General features: G+C 41.6%; 2 protein-coding genes across 2 annotated transcripts in view; both read left to right on the top strand.

Annotated features, from left to right (window-relative positions):
* LOC142243695 (uncharacterized) overlaps nucleotides 1-11345 on the top strand; it is a 541000-nt gene extending 529655 nt beyond the window's left edge. Inside the window, exon 4 of the mRNA XM_075315857.1 lies at nucleotides 9525-11345. Coding sequence (XP_075171972.1) covers nucleotides 9525-10646 — 1122 coding nt within the window. The 3' untranslated portion in view covers nucleotides 10647-11345. The remainder of the gene's footprint in view (nucleotides 1-9524) is intronic.
* LOC142243699 (uncharacterized) overlaps nucleotides 1-17495 on the top strand; it is a 272143-nt gene that overhangs the window by 15628 nt on the left and 239020 nt on the right. The gene's annotated exons all lie outside the window — the stretch shown is intronic.

Below are 17495 nucleotides of genomic sequence, written 5' to 3'. Positions count from 1 at the left end.
CCCCCTGTCCACACGGCACAGGGAGGGAGACAGTGAGTTACGCAAACTCCGGCATTACACCACAAGCGCTCACAACCCTGACAGGCCACCAGACCCTTACCACCAGCCCCGGTGACACAGAAACCTGCCAGCCCGGTAATCTGCCACCAGCTCCTCATTACATATAAGCCTGGTCCATTAGCAGGATTATATCGGGCCAGAAACCAGCCGAGGTCACGGACATGGGATTCATGAACGAGATAAAAGAGGAACTCAGAATTAAATTATATATTTAATATCCTTAATTTTACACTAAATAATCTAATATATAAAGCTGAATGTGTGTGTGTGTGCTAAAGGAATCCGCACCGTCGCATTTACAATCACAACATTTTGCACAGACACCTCATGTTACTCACTGAACGTCATAGGCTACGTTTTGCCGGGAAAATTTAACCCCGTGCTTTACAGTTACTCTCCTAAAAATCTGCCTCCATTAAAGTCAGTGGAGCTGTTATGCTATTAATAGGAGCTGTGATTGGTTGCTATAGGAACAAAATAAATTGTTAGTATAAGAAGCGTATGTGTGAGGTAATAAGATGTCAGTGGGGAGACGAATAGAGAGAGACAGAGACAGACGGGGAGAGAGACAGATAAAGAGACAGGCAGACTGGGAAAGAGACAGAGAGACAGGTAAACAAGGAAAAAGACAAGGAAAGAGACAGACTGGGGACAGAGATAGACCTGGAATGAAACTGACAGGGAAAGAAACTGATAGAGATAGACAGACACAGAGAGATAGACAGGGATATAGATAGAGACACAGAGAGCTAGACAGAGACACATGGATAGAGACAGACAGAGACTGGGAGAGAGACAGTTACTGTCCCGGGCAACGCTGGGTACTGCAGCTAGTAAACTATATACACAATGAATCTACAGCTTTGAGTCAGAAATGCAAATAGAAGGTAAAAACAACCAATGAATGATCCAAAATTGTATAGTGGAACTCTAAAATAACAACAAAACCCTAGAAAAACAATAGAGCAAATAGCCAGAGATAGAAACATATTACATCTTTATTAAAACATAAAACTAAGCAACAGACAAAGGGGAGAAGTGAAGAAAATGTCATCCATAATCCTCCTACACAAGCGCCTGCGGATCACAAATGAGTATCTGCATGAGACGTATATTCAGTAATTGACCACGAGGATCAGTGCAGAGAGGACAAGTGCAAGGTGATGAAAGAATTGCACATTCTCAGAAATATTATTGTATTATTGTATATTGTACTCCCCAAATACAGATTGATATAAATATTACACAGTCTCAGGCTTCCGACACACATCCGTGCCGATGTACCGGCAGCACGGAGACACGTAGACCAATGCTACCCTATGGTAGCAGACACACACACGTAAAACCACACGGAACGTGTGTCCGTGTCGTTTGTACGTGTGTGCATTTTCCAACACGCTCGACATGTCCGTTTTTTCCGGCATTATGCAGGCACGGACCCGCTAAAGTCAATGGGTCCATTCCTGTACAGACAGCACACGTAGCATGTCCGTGTGCTACACGTACCGTCCGCGTGCGTTTTTTAGTGAGCGATGTCGGTCAATCTATTTTTTTATGTGGTTGTCGGTCAATATCCCTTTGTCGGTCGGTCTGTATCTCCCCCTGTCTCATACTTACCAAACCCTGATCACCAGCGCGGCGATGAACAGCTGTGCAAAAGCTACGGCGGCTTTAACTATTTTGAAAATGCCGGCCGCTCATTATTCAATCTACTATTCCCTGCTTCCACCGCCCATTGGCGCCTATGATTGGTTGCAGTCAGACACACCCCAACCCTGAGTGACAGCTGTCTCACTGCAACCAATCACAACAGCCGGTGGGCGTGTCTATATTGTGCAGTAAAATAAATTAATAATTTTAAAAAACTGTACGTTTCCCCCCCCCTTCCCATTTTGATACCAGCCATGGTAAAGTCACACTGCTGAAAGCTGGTATTCTCAGGATGTTGAACCCCACGTTTTGGCGAGCCCACCACCCTAAGCCAGCATCCGCCCGGAAAAACTGCATCCATTAGATGCGACCGTCCCGGAACTCTCCCTGACTTTTCCCGAATTGCCTTGGTGCGTTGGCAATTTGGGTAATAAGGAGTTAATGGCAGCAGCCCATAGCTGCCACTAAGTCCTAGGTTAATCATGGCAGCCATCTCCCCACGATAACTTCCATAATTAACCTGTTATTAAAAGTAAGTAAACACACACATTCAAAAAATCCTTTATTTAGAATAATTAAAACAAACAAACACCTTCGTTCACCAATTTAATAAAACCAAAAAACCCATCCAGGTCCGCCGTAATCCATGGATGACCCACGATGCTCTCAGCTCTGCTACATGAAGGTGACAGGAGCTGCCACAGACCACGACCGCTCTCGATCACCTCCAAGCAGCAACTGAGGTGAGCCACGTGATCACCGATGACGTCACTCAGGTTACTCGCGGCCACCGCTGGATCCTCCAACTGTGACAGCGAGTCGCCCGTGTGACTGAAGTAAGCTGTGCGATCAGCGATGAAGTCACAGGTGAGTAGCGGTGTCGGGTGGGTGACCCCAGCTAACCGCGAGTAACCTGAGTGACGGAAGCGCTAATGTCGCCGCTAACTTCAGTTACTCAGGGGATTAGCGGTCACCGGTGATTCCATCACGGATGTCCACTAATCAGGACGCCACACAGACAGAGCCGTGGTATGACAATGAAGTCGGGTGAGGTTCACCAGAGTTCATTCTGATCGCTCGTCTGTGTCGGCTGTCAGCGGGTATGTAGCAACGACATTTTCCAACACACACAGATCAACACATACGGACACCGCACGGATATTACACGTACGCATACACGGACATTCCACACGCAAGCATTCACACGGATGTCACACGTACCGGAGAAACGTCCATAAAAAACGGAACACGGACCCGAAAAATGGAATGTGAGACACGTACCTTTTTTATACGGAAGTGTCAGAGGCTTCAGGAAAATAAAATAAGCACCTTCTGAACACGAGGAAAACCAGCAAAGCAAAAAGGAGTGTGCCATAGACAAGAGATTGTAGAAAAATCATAACCCAAACCAGGATTACTGCATATAAAGCATTATTTTTATTAAATCCATAAATATGTTTGGGTCAATATAAATACATAAACTTCCAAAGAAGAGGACACAGAAAGATTGGCACAAAATCCCCTCTACAAGATATGACAGGCGGATAAAATCACTGGATTGTTAATGCTGCTACTATCAGAGGAAGAATTAAAGCCACAATATTATTATTATTTAAGGACAGAGGCTTATATAAAGATCCATAGAAACCCCCATTACTACGTCACATCCCATGTATAAGAAGCAATGGAGCAATATTCCTTATAAGAACGTCACCCATATTGTTAAGACAAATGTTCATATTTTATAGGAAGAAGTCACTAAAAGTATCAATAAAGTTCTAAATGTTAGACATATAATGCGTCCATAAGAAAATGGTATTTATACCTACAACAATACAGCGCACCCCTGTATCCTGCAGTGTCATAGCGAATACACTCTACACCGCAACACAAAGCACCATTCCTATACACATCATGTGCCGAAACACACAACATGCATATGACCGCACGCCGCAAAACCGATCCAATGCTGCCAAACAGTGCAATGTGTCCTGCTCCACACGCCTTCACTTATAACCTCCAACGAAACATCAAAGATGGCACCAACTAAACATACATGGAAGGAATAAACCAACAAGACATTAAAAACAGGGGAAAAACAATATAAAACCGCACCAAGAGCCAACACCTCGTATTCTGGAGATAACAGAAAGCAATAGACCTATATACACACATGTGCATATACATGCGCACACATATACATATACACGCGTATGGATATGTGTGTGTATATATATATATATAATATATATATATATATATAATTAATTATAAATTATACAGTACAGACAAAGTTTGGACACACCTTCTCATTCAAAGAGTTTTCTTTATTTTCATGACTCTGAAAATTGTAGATTCACATTGAAAGCATCAAAACTATGAATTATCACATGTGGAATGAAATAAGTAACAAAAAAGTATGAAACAACTGAAAATATGTCTTATATTCTAGGTTCTTCACAGTCGCCGCCTTTTGCTTTGATTACTGCTTTGCACACTCTTGGCATTCTCTTGATGAGCTTCAAGAGGTCGTCACCGGAAATGGTTCTCACTTCTCAGGTGTGCCCTGTCCGGTTTAGTAAGTGGGATTTCTTGCCTTAAAAATGGGGTCGGGACCATCAGTTGTGTTGTGCAGAAGTCTGGTGGATACACAGCTGATCGTCCTACTGAATAGACTGTTAGCTGCTTTTTTTTTCTTGCCATAATAAAAATTCTAAGTAAAGAAAAACGAGTGGCCATCATTACTTTAAGAAATGAAGGTCAGTCAGTCTGAAAAATTGGGAAAACTTTGGAAGTGTCCCCAAGTGCAGTGGCAAAAACCATCAAACACTACAAAGAAACTGGGTCACATGAGGACCGCCCCAGGAAAGAAAGACCAAGAGTCACCTCTGCTGCGGAGGATAAGTTTATCCGAGTCACCATCCTCAGAAATCGCAGGTTAACATCAGCTCAGATTAGAGACCAGGTCAATGCCACACAGAGTTCTAGCAGCAGACACATCTCTAGAACAACTGTTAAGAGGAGACTTTGTGCAGTAGGCCTTCATGGTAAAATAGCTGCTAGGAAACCACTGCTAAGGACAGGCAACAAGCAGAAGAGACTTGTTTGGGCTAAAGAACACAAGGAATGGACATTAGACCAGTGGAAATCTGTGCTTTGGTCTGATGAGTCAAAATTTGAGATCTTTGGATCCAACCACCGTGTCTTTGTGCGACGCAGAAAAAGTGAACGGATGGACTCTACATGGCTGGTTCCCACCGTGAAGCATGGAGGAGGAGGTGTGATGGTGAGGGGGTGCTTTGCTGGTGACACTGTTAGGTATTTATTCAAAATTGAAGGCATACTGAACCAACATGGCTACCACAGCATCTTGCAGCGGCGTGCTATTCCATCCTTTTTGCGTTTAGTTGGACCATCCTTTATTTTTCAACAGGACAATGACCCCAAACACCCCTCCAGGCTGTGTAAGGGCTATTTGAGTAAGAAGGAGAGTGATGGGGTGCTACGCCAGATGACTTGGCCTCCACAGTCACCAGACCTGAACCCAATCGAGATGGTTTGGGATGAGCTGGACCGCAGAGTGAAGGCAAAAGGGCCAACAAGTGCTAAGCATCTCTGGGAACTCCTTCATGACTGTTGGAAGACCATTTCCGGTGACTACCTCTTGCAGCTCATCAAGAGAATGCCAAGAGTGTGCAAAGCAGTAATCAAAGCAAAAGCCGGCTACTGTGAAGAACCTAGAATATAAGACAAATTTTCAGTTGTTTCACACTTTTTTGTTAAGTATTTCATTCCACATGTGATAATTCATAGTTTTGATGCCTTCAATGTGAATCTACAATTTTCAGAGTCATGAAAATAAAGAAAATTCTTTGAATGAGGTGTGTCCAAACTTTTGGTCTGTACTGTATAGAGAGAGAGATATGACAATGCTAGGGAGGAATAATACCCACGTACCAACAGTAGTCCAGATTGTTAGGGATATAAGTTAATGATGAGGAGATGGAGGAGGCGAGTGTGAATGGATCCAGGGACTGACCCACTAAAAGAAGGTGCAAAACGAAGTTTATCGTTTAGTCCCAATGGTTTGACTGTGTCTGATCTGACAATCCACTCACACTCCCGTCTGGCCAGAGATTTCTTCTAGTCGCCCCCTCGCAGGCCCAAATGAATTACATCAATACCCATGAATTGTAATTTTGTCCGGGTTACATCTGTGGCATGATTTAAAGTGTCGTGGTGTTTTCTGGAGGCTCATGTCAGTTGCCTCCTGTGCCGCTATGATATCTCTCATGTGTTCCCTCACACGTATGCGGAGGTCCCGCGATGTGAGACCCACGTAAATTAGGTTACATGTATATTTCACATAGTAGATGATATTAGATGTCCGGCAGGTAATATGATGTCTCACATAGGACCTACTCCCATCAGACGATGCAAAAGTATTGGAGCGTATCATATTGCGGCACGCTTTACAGCTTCCACATGGGAACGACCCCAGATTACTTTTCAGGGAAACCAAAAAGGGCTTTGTCCTCGTCGTGTAGTGGCTGTGCACCAATTGATCTTTTAAATTTTTCCCCCTCTTGCCACCATCAAAGGGGCATTGGATAATTTGGGACCCAGCACACTATCTGTTCTAAGGACACCCCAATGTTTATTGAAAATACCACGAATGTCCTGCCACTGGTGGCTAAATGTGGTATTGAAGCGAATCAGGCCTTCTTCCTTTTCTTTAGTGCCGCCTCCCATTAAAGGGGTTATCCGGCTTCTTTGACATTTTTTTTTTATTTCCCTATTGGGCTACATTGGGGCAGGTAAGTAGATAGAGACCACTTACCTGCCCTGCTGTCAACCCCTCTCCCCCGGCTCAGAGCGGTCATGTGACCGCTCCTGCCGCGATTTTGCTGCTTCCGGTCATTGCACGTCTACATGGGCAGGGCCATGTTGACATGCAAATGTGGAGCAGCATGTCGCCTCCCTGCTGGGTGTCTACAGTGCGAGGAGTCACCGCCCCCTTCCCTGCACCCTCCCACACATTTCCCCCGCACCTCCAGTAACCTCCCCCTGCACTTCTGTGGGGTCCGTGACCTGGGGGCGGGGCCTGGCGGCAGCTGCCGTGGTGTCAGCGCCAGCACCGGGCCCCCTGCCCAGGATCGCACATTCAAATCTACCGGCATCACAGATCACCGATGCCGGTACATTTGAAAGTGCTGATGAGAAGCAGCGCTGCTTCTCATCACTGTCCCTCCCGCTGTCTGTGCTCTCTGCAGCACAGCGGTGACGTCACTACTGTGCTGAAGCGAGCACAGACAGCGCAGCACGAACGTGCAGGAGCGGCGGGGACCGAGGACAGGTGAGTATGTACTCCACATGTGTTCCCGATGGGGGGGGTTGCAGAGCCATATGTGTGCGTGTGCAGAGCCATATGTGCGCGTGTGCGGTACAGAGCCATGTGTGCGCGTGTGCGGTACAGAGCCATGTGTGCGGTACAGAGCCATGTGTGCGCGTGTGCGGTACAAAGCCCGATGTGGGGCTGTTATTTGCAATGCTGTAGTGATAACAGGTCAGTGCTGGGGCAGAATATACTGACAGGGAATGTGTGTGCAGGGGGCGGGCAGAGGGTGCGGCTGGACACTGGGGCGCGGCTGGACACTGGGGCGCGGCTGGACACTGGGGCGCGGCTGGACACTGGGGCGCGGCTGGACACTGGGGCGCGGCTGGACACTGGGGCGCGGCTGGACACTGGGGCGCGGCTGGACACTGGGGCGGGGCTGGACACTGGGGCGGGCGGTGACAGCTCTGACTGAGGTTTTGCACAGGAAGTGGTAATGTTTGCTGGATCTAAATGTAAACAAGAAGCTGCAGAGAATAAAGGGATAATTCAAGAGGAACAAAAGTTAGTAAACAGAAAATAACAATGTAGGTGTGATTTATATGACAATACAGCACAGATAAACTCAAACATTTTTGTTAAGCTAATGTCGGACAACTCCTTTAACAACTTTGTCCTGCTGGTATTTTTAGCACGATTATACCCACTTTTTATAGATCTGTTTGAATATCCCCACGATTGGAATCTGTCCTTGAGGTCCAGTGCTTGTTCCTCAAAGCAACATAATTGAGGAGAAGTGCCCCTCCTCACCACCTGCTCCTTACACAGCTATGACGTCTGTCTAGTACCGCAGACATAGGGAGACTCACAGACAGACTAAAGGCAAGCCACCCCCTCAGCAGAACCCCAAGAAGGTCAAAACCCTTTAACCCCTGTACAAGGATCTGGAATTACTACAGGGTCCCAGGGGGTGACGACCTGTGATAAGGCTGAAATCCAGAGGAGAATGGTCGTCAGGCAGGGTCTAAACCAGGAGGTACAAAATGGGCAAAAATGCGAGGATATGGAGAATCTATAATGAAGGGTGTTGGTCAGACAATGCAGATATAAAATCTATAGCCTCCGTATTGCAGTTTCTTCAATTAGGATTTGATAAGGGATTGAACCTAATCACTCTCAAATTGCAGCTTTCAGCCATTGAGGCTCACTTGGATGCATCATTTCCAAAGCATCATTTGGTTAGAAAGTTTTTTTTTAAAGCTATTAAAAATCTAAGTCCTCCCTTTATAGTTCCAGTTCAATCGTGATATTTAACATTGCTTTTTAAAGCCCTACTAGGTTCTCCCTTTGAACCGGCGGAGCAGGCATCTACTAAACATCTCTACTGGAAAGCCTTATTTTTGGTGGCAATTACAATGACCAAACACTTAGGAGAGTTCCAAGCATTATCATCCAGAGAACCTTCCCTACATATAGGGGCAGATCACATAGCCGTGACGCTCATGCCAGGTTTTCTTCTGAAAGTAGGATCTTCTTTTAATATCAACCAAGTGATAATCCTCAGGAACCACCACTTCCAGTCAGTCCATTCCACCTGAGCTACCTTTGCATCTTGTGCTGAGTTGGCGCACGTACCTCTGGATCATTCTGCACAGCTGCAACCTGGTCATCGTTCTCCATGTTCACAAAGCACTACCATCTGGACACCTCTGCTACAGATGGTTCAGCCTTTGGCACAAAAGTGCTAGAACAAGCTGCACGGTCCTATTCCCAACCCAAGGGATTGATAAGTCACCTATTGCTTGTCAGTTCCCACTGTGTGCTGCTGTAGGACGACCAGGAATACCTAATGTTCATACCCACACATTTAGCCAGTAGATGGCAGCAGAGTACACAGCACAATGCACATGTATCAGTCCTCAGTGTCCGCACATACAATGCATTATACATCTCCTAACTCACAGCGGCTATAGTAATTCTGGAGCTGATCTACTGCCACATGACAACTGTTTCACTCAGCAGTGGTTGAACTTATCGCTCTGGTCAATGATCTAGAACATTAGTAGAATTAATTGTTTATGCAATGTTTGCTCCAAGTAATTAGTTATTAATATAGTTTTGCTATGTACCTTGCAGTTTGTGTTGGATAATTTTTTTTAATATTTGTTATATAGATATATAATATTTACAGTTATATTGTTCTAAAATAATATCAGTGTTTTTCTTGGCAGATGACTGTACCAGGAGCTCCGAAGGACGTCTGATATTTTTAAAATCTAAAGCAGATGATTGTAGTATCACACAAGATACTTGTACAGAGCGTCCCGATATCTCAGATATACTCCCAGCCATTCACAGCAAAGATCGATCATCTGATGATTTTAATGAATTATTATCTGCGGCTTCATCACAGACTGTTAAACAAAATAAAGGTCGCAGAAGAAATGTTGAAGATAAAACAGCTTCGACAAGGAAAAAGCCATATTCATGTTCAGAATGTGGGAAATGTTTTTCTCAGAAATCAGTTCTTGTTACACATGAGAGAATTCACACAGGAGAGAAGCCATATTCATGTTCAGAATGTGAGAAATGTTTTACTAAGAAATTTAGTCTTGTTACACATGAGAGAATTCACACAGGGGAAAAGCCATATTCATGTTCAGAATGTGGGAAATGTTTTTCTCAGAAATCAGTTCTTGTTACACATGAGAGAATTCACACAGGAGAGAAGCCATATTCATGTTCAGAATGTGAGAAATGTTTTACTAATAAATCACATCTTATTATGCATCGGAGAATTCACACAGGGGAGAAGCCATATTCATGTTCAGAATGTGGAATATGTGTCTCACGTAAAGCAGATCTTGTTAAACATGAGAAAACTCACACAGGAGAGAAGCCATATTCATGTTCAGAATGTGAGAAATGTTTTGCTCAGAAATCACATCTTGTTAGACATCAGAGAAGTCACACAGGGAAGAAGGCACATTCATGTTTTGAATGTGGGAAATGTTTTGGTAATAAATCAGATCTTGTTAACCATGAGAGAATTCACACAGGGGAGAAGCCATATTCCTGTTCAGAATGTGGGAAATGTTTTTCTCAGAAATCAGCTCTTGTTACACATGAGAGAATTCACACAGGGGAGAAGCCATATTCCTGTTCAGAATGTGGGAAATGTTTTTCTCAGAAATCAGCTCTTGTTACACATGAGAGAATTCACACAGGGGAGAAGGCACATTCATGTTCTGAATGTGGGAAATGTTTTAGTAATAAATCAGATCTTGTTAACCATGAGAGAATTCACACAGGAGAGAAGCCATATTCATGTTCTGAATGTGGAAAATGTTTTTCCAAGAAATTCTATCTTGTTAAACATGAGAGAATTCACACAGGAAAGAAGCCATTCTCCTGTTCAGAATGTGGGAAATGTTTTAATCAGAAATCAAATCTTGTTACACATGAGAAAATTCATGCAAGAGGGAAGCTATATTCATGTTCAGAATGTGGGAAATGTTTTAGTAATAAATCAGCTCTTGTTAAACATGAGAGAATTCACACAGGGGAGAAGGTATTTTCATGTTCAGAATTTCATAACTAGTTTATTCAGAAATCACTTCTTTGCAAGCATAAGAAAATTTACACTGAAAAGCCTTTAATTAGTTAGATTGTATCAAAAGTACAGGATGTTTTGAGACCTTAGGTTTCCACGATACTTTTACCTTCCTTGAGTGCTACTCTTACAGGGAAGGTGGATTGTTGTATAATATATAAAAAATAGTTTCATAATATGTTTAGTGATGAGCGAGCACTATAATGCTCAGGTGTTCTTGGGTAACGCGCATAATGGAATTAAATTGGAAACTTGAGCATTTTTCCGTCAGACCCACCTCCCTCAAAAATCAGTGAAATGGATGGAAACCGCACTGAACTGGAATAGGAACAGCATGGGGAAGACTCTCAACACATCTCTGACTCCCAGGTCGCTGTTGAGAATAATGTTGTCTTGAGTATTACGCCACTTTTACGGACTGACAATAAAACATAGAAAACCGAAGATAAAACAGATTTTAAAGGACAAAATGTTAAGAAACTTTCTTTCCTGGATAATGACTTGTATAATGAAAATTAATAAAGTGGAAAAAAAATGGCCTCCTTCACTCCTTAGGCTTTGTTCATCGTGTGCATTAGATTTATGAAATCTCATCGCTTTTGCTGGGACTATAAAATCATTTTTTCTTTTCATCAAACTCTTTAAAAACGCTGCAAAAATGCAATATGTAAACATAGCATTAATATCCGCGTTATCGCTCACTGTATTTCCCCGTCGCCTATGACTACAGTCAGGGTCGGACTGGCCTTTTGTGGCCCTGCGTTAACCCCCCTGGTGGTCCCAGGTTCCCATTGGGCTCCCTGTGCTTCATATAGGGCTGGAATATGGTAGGGGGCTATAGGCTGAGCGACCCCAACGTCCGTTGTGCAGGTCCGCGGAGCCACTTGTTTCTACATTAATCAGGACTACAATGTGCCTTGAATTGTTTGTGTGCCATCCCGGGAGTGCCACATAACAGACGCGGCCACGTCTGCTAATTGTGACATCACACAGTGCGCCCTGCACTGCTACTTCCCGCAGGATAGGATCATCAATGGAGCTGCGAGCCAGATGGGAGACAAGCCGGAGGAGGTAAAAACTCACCAAATATGTGGGTATGTATGTGTATATTTATATGTTCGTTTGTAAGACTTTTTTTGTATAAATGTGTGTATGTCTACATTAGTGCGTATGTGTGCATGTGCATATCTGCGTTCATGTGCCTGCATGCATGTGCCCGTCTGCGTTCTTGTTCAGGTTTGCGCATTCAGGTGCCTGTGTGTATGTATATATGCATGTGCCTGTGTGTCTACATATGTGTACATACATGTGCTTGTATGTATATGTATATGTGAATGCATGTGCTTGTGTGTCTACATATGTGTATGCATGTGCCTGTGTCTATATATATATATGTGCCTGTGTGTTTACATATGTGCGTGCATAGGCCTTTGTGTCTACGTATGTGTGTGCACATACCTTTCTGTCTACGTATGTTTGCATGGATGTGACTGTGTCTACGTGTGCCTGGTTTTCTACGTATGTGTGCATGCATGTGTCTATGTATGTGTGCATGCCTGTGTCTACATATGTGTGCGTGCATGTGCCTGTGTGTCTATGGATGTGTGCGTGCATTTGCCTTTGTGTCTACAAATCAGTGCGTTCTTGTGTCTTTGTGTCTACATACAGTAAAGACCAAAAGTTTGGACACACCTCATTCAAAGATTTTTCTTTATTTTCATGACTCTGAAAACTGTAGATTCACATTGAAGGCATCAAAACTATGAATTAACACATGTGGAATGAAATACTTAACAAAAAAATGTGTGAATCAATTGAAAATGTATTATATTCTAGGTTCTTCAAAGTACTCACCTTTTGCTTTGATTACTGCTTTGCACACTCTTGGCATTCTCTTGATGAGCTTCAAGTGGTAGTCACAGGAAATGGTTTTCACTTCACAGGTGTGCCCTGTCAGGTTTCACCTCTGCTGCGGAGGATAAGTTTATCCGAGTCACCAGCCTCAGAAATCGTAGGTTATTAGCAGCTCAGATTAGAGACCAGGTCAATGCCACAGAGTTCTAGCAGCAGACACATCTCTAGAACAACTGTTAAGAGGAGACTTTGTGCAGCAGGCCTTCATGGTAAAATAGCTGCTAGGAAACCACTGCTAAAGACAGGCAACAAGCAGAAGAGGCTTGTTTGGGCTAAAGAACACAAGGAATGGACATTAGACTAGTGGAAATCTGTCCTTTGGTCTGATGAGTCTAAATTTGAGATCTTTGGATCCATCCACCGTGTCTTTGTGCGATGAAGGTGAGCGGATGGACTGTACATGCCTGGATCCCACCGTGATGCATGGAAGTGTGATGGAGTGGGGGGGCTTTGCAGGTGACACTGTTGGGGATTTATTCAAAACTGAAGGCGTACTGAACCAGCATGGCTACCACAGCATTTTGCAGCGGCATGCTATTCCATCCGGTTTGTGTTTAGTTAGACCATCATATTTTTCAACAGGACAATGACCTCAAACACACCTCCAGGCTGTGTAAGGGCTATTTGACTAAGGAGGAGAGTGATGGGGCGCTACGCCAGTTGACCTGGCCTCCACATGTCACCAGACCTGAACCCAATTAAGATGGTTTGGGGTGAGCTGGACCGCAGAGTGAAGGCAAAAAGGGCCAACAAGTGCTAAGCATCTCTGGGAACTCCTTCAAGACTTGGAAGACCATTTCCGGTTACTACCTCTTGAAGCTCATCAAGAGTGTGCAAAGCAGTAATCAAAGCAAAAGGTGGCTACTTTGAAGAACCTAGAATATAAGATATATTTTCACACTTTTTTGTTTAAGTATTTCATTCCACATGTGTTAATTCATAGTTTTGATGCCTTCAATGTGAATCTACAATTTTCAGAGTCATGAAAATAAAGATATATTCAATCTAGAAAGTCAATCTAGAAAGTCAATCTAGTGGTTACTTCATGGATATAGAAGAACACCTTAAATTGCCTTCTGAGCAGCTGCATTGGGCATATATACCATGACACATGCTAGGGAGGAGGGTTCACTCTCCGGGGAGTCAAGCTGCACACATGTCGAAGCTGCTGAGTCCTAAACCATCTACCCATCCAAGGTGAAGCAACACATGGTGACAGGTCTCTAGCAAGACCTAACCCATTGAGGAATCAGGGAAAGATGAATGAAGAATAAGACTTCTACTGATTTAGTAAAGATATGGACTATTATTGAACTCCTCACGTAAGCTAACGAAGAATAAATACTATTTGTTCATTTCTGTAATTAAACTAATGAACTGTTCTATTTTTGTCAATCATTTTTACTCAATATAAAATACGTTTATTTTTACATTCTTTTAAGTCTATTTCTTATGCGTTTTATCACTTATTTAAATAAAAATATATTTAAGGTATATATTTTTAACAAAGGCGAGTCAGCCTAATTGATTGACACATCTGTTTTTCCCATTTTGGCCCGTGTGGTCATTTTTCATTTTGACGCTTGCTACTGCCGTTTTATTTTTGTTTTGTTTGTTTTTGTCTCACTTCCCTACACCTTATTTACAAAGGGGGCAGTGCTGATGAATAACGAACTTGTCCAAAAGCTTTAGGGAATTGCACAGATCCGTGTTTAAATCAAATGAGAACCTAAAAATACGGATGAGGTTTCAAGTCGCATGAGTTTGTTTATATGAAGTTTGAAGAGTTCGCAAAGCCACAGAAGATCATCCTTTGACGTGTCTTTGGAGGAAAAGGCGAGTCAAGTCACAAAAGAGTTATAAGCCAAGGTAAGAGAATGGATTTTATCTCTCTAATATAGAGGAGCTCTGGGTAGGCCTTTATGGGGAGTGTAAACTTGAGAATTCACGCGTAGAATGTACGATGTCTTTTAATAGAGAGAAACAGAGAAATTAGGAATGTCTTTCATTTGGTCCACGAATTTCACAAGTCAGTGTTAGAGAAATTCAAAGATTGCGGAACCTTACAACCTGAAATGTCAGAAAGCGATATTGATGAATTAGGCTGTAATCCTCCACAAGATGGCTGCGGACATGTGCTGTCCATTAAAGGTGATTTTAAGGACACCAAAAATTAAGCAGAAAAGATGGTGGAGAGGGAGGAAATTACATAGAGGCGCCAGAAGGGGGAGGAGCCAGAGAAGGACATGTGCAGAGAGGAGTCAGAGAAGGGGGAGGAGTCAGAGAGCATGGCGATAGTCAGTTTCTAAAAATAGAACAGGCTAAGCTAGAAATTAAAGTCAGTTAGAATCTATTTGATTTATGCAAATTAATCCCTGCATATATTTCCAAGATACATGTGTGAAGAAATTCAGAAATATTTGAAAGTTTTGTTGAAAAGTTCAATTTAACCAATAGTGAGAAAACTAAGATATTCCATCTATGGTTGCCAGAACAACTTTTCAGACAGCTAGCATTAAAAAGGTCTTCTGAAAATGAGACATGTCAGTGTCCAAATGATAATGATATCAATAGGCTGAGGAATCTGATTTTTTGTGAAAGAAATTAAGATAGTCCAAATTATGAGATGCTTAAGAAATTACAAATTGGACAGAATGAGGGTACGTTCTCATTTATGTCATTTTTGAACGTTTATATAGAGCAGTCATCTCTAATGTTAGATCAGATTCTATGATTTACACGTTCATAAAGAAATTCAAATTTCTGGATGATGAAACCTGCACTATCGCATTACAGAAAAGGTCCTTATTTGAATGCACCAAATTTATCAATTTTGTTAGGAATCACCAAACCCAATCAAAACAGAAATTAATGCCTAAAACCAAAAAGGTGACCTTTTATGAAAAACCAGCATTAACGCTTCCGAGATCAAAATATTACTGTGACAAAATGTATGAAATTCGTAGGAAATTGCATGTAAATTACAAATCATATAATCCGCATCAGTTATTATCTAAAAATCCTTTTTCACAGGAAAACCCCTCTTTTTCCTTGTCTCCAATAAAGGAGAGAATTGTCAAAGGATCTGACACCCTGAGACTAGTGGTTTCTAAAACAAGGTTTGACGGACAGAGACAGGTAATGGAATCTCCTGAGAGAGATTTTGTCTCATGTAAAGGAAATAGCGGAGTTACAAAATAGTTTCAGAAATTCCAACAGTTTGAAAATGACCATTATAGATCGAATCTTTGAAGAAAAAATGAGGTTTGGTCTTCAGTTGGATAAAGGGGATTTCTGAATTAAAATCTGATTTGTATTTGATATTCATAATTATTCATATACAGTGTATCTATGTATTACATACTTTCTATAGATTTATCTATATACAGTAGTATATTGTATACTTAAAATTAGTGACAGTAAAATCAAAAAGTTATATTTCCATTTAGTTCAAGAAATTCTAGTTTAATTTTATAAATTAATAAATTTGATCTCGGTATATGAATAATATTTAAAATGTAATAATAAGGAATAAGTTTAACTTATTTTAAGTGTTTCATTTTTTCCATAAGTATGATAATAATTTTATTCTTTTATTTTCCTCAGAATTTCTCAGTAAAAGCATGTTGTCTTTCCAGGAAAGGAGACAAACTCTAGTGCCACCTATTGGAAGTAGCAATCCTAAAAGTCAAAAGTGGCCTTTTAACAAGCCTTTTCATATGACCTAGGATTTATACCAGATCAGAATCCCAATTTGCAGATTGATGAAATATTAAATTCTTTCTTTATAAATTTAATTTTATCCTCAAACAGGTAAAATATATCCTTATATTGTGTAGGGCTAATTACGAAAGCATGCTAAATTATTGATATCTTCTTAGGTATCAATGGAAGAAGATCATCAGTTTTTAGCAATTTTTTTAAATATGTGAATACATATATCTTTCTTAGTACTATTTGTAATGTAACTAATATGTGTAACCTGAGTATTTGAGTGGAATACTTACACGGCTTGCCTTGTTGGAATGTTTTTTTTTTCTTTGTACTTAACTAAGGCATGTGACATTTGAATACTGAGCTAATAATGTGGAGGTCGTCTGAGCTGTAGTTTGTTTGTTTAAACGTAATAAGAATATCTGTGTATGTAAATAATCAAAATGTAGATGTAGTTGCATAATTATCTGTCTGTCTATGTAGTCATCGCATAGACCCATAATATAATTCTAAGCTGTATAGCCATGAAGGAGTTAACCAAAGATAATGAAGCCAGAATTTAAAGCTGCAAAGTCTTATCAGTAGCTTTCACACAGAAAGAATGTACAAGAAACAAACAATGTGCTGGGAGAAAATAGGGAGTGAAATACTTCTTACTCCCTTGTTCTAGCTTCAAGGTTAGAGATGTAAACTGTATAATTGGGTGTCTTGCAATACACAAGTTCAGTTGATGACGCTGGCTCAAGGAGAACATGTCTGTGTTCATTGTCTTATACATTGATATATCGACACTGATATACAGCTAATACGGCACCGTCTCTGAATATCCCGAACGAAGACTCCATTAGCAGTCTTCACCCAAATTCCTCCCTTGACAATAATATGTGACTAACATATGGCCAAAGGTACCGTATACCTGTTACTCATGAGTATATGTGATAAATATAATTTGTATATTTAAAGAAATGCTTCAAATTAATTATCATATCTTTAAAATGCGCATAAAAAATAATTGAAGATCAAAAGGAACAATATTTGTGTTTGTCCAATGTCTTCTTCGTGTATGTATGCATTGGGAAAACCCTCATAGTTCTCAAGGTATGTGGACAGTCCTGTGAACATATGTGTGTCTGAGTGAAAGAATGAACAGCTGTTAACTAATTCTATCCAGAAAAGTCACTGAAGCTTCAAGAAAAAAAAAAGTAATAG

The sequence above is a fragment of the Anomaloglossus baeobatrachus genome, chromosome 6 (assembly GCF_048569485.1).
Source record: "Anomaloglossus baeobatrachus isolate aAnoBae1 chromosome 6, aAnoBae1.hap1, whole genome shotgun sequence".
Taxonomy (NCBI): Eukaryota; Metazoa; Chordata; class Amphibia; order Anura; family Aromobatidae; genus Anomaloglossus; species Anomaloglossus baeobatrachus.
The sequence above is the reverse complement of the archived record's forward strand: the minus strand, read 5'-3'. Positions and strand labels throughout refer to the sequence as shown.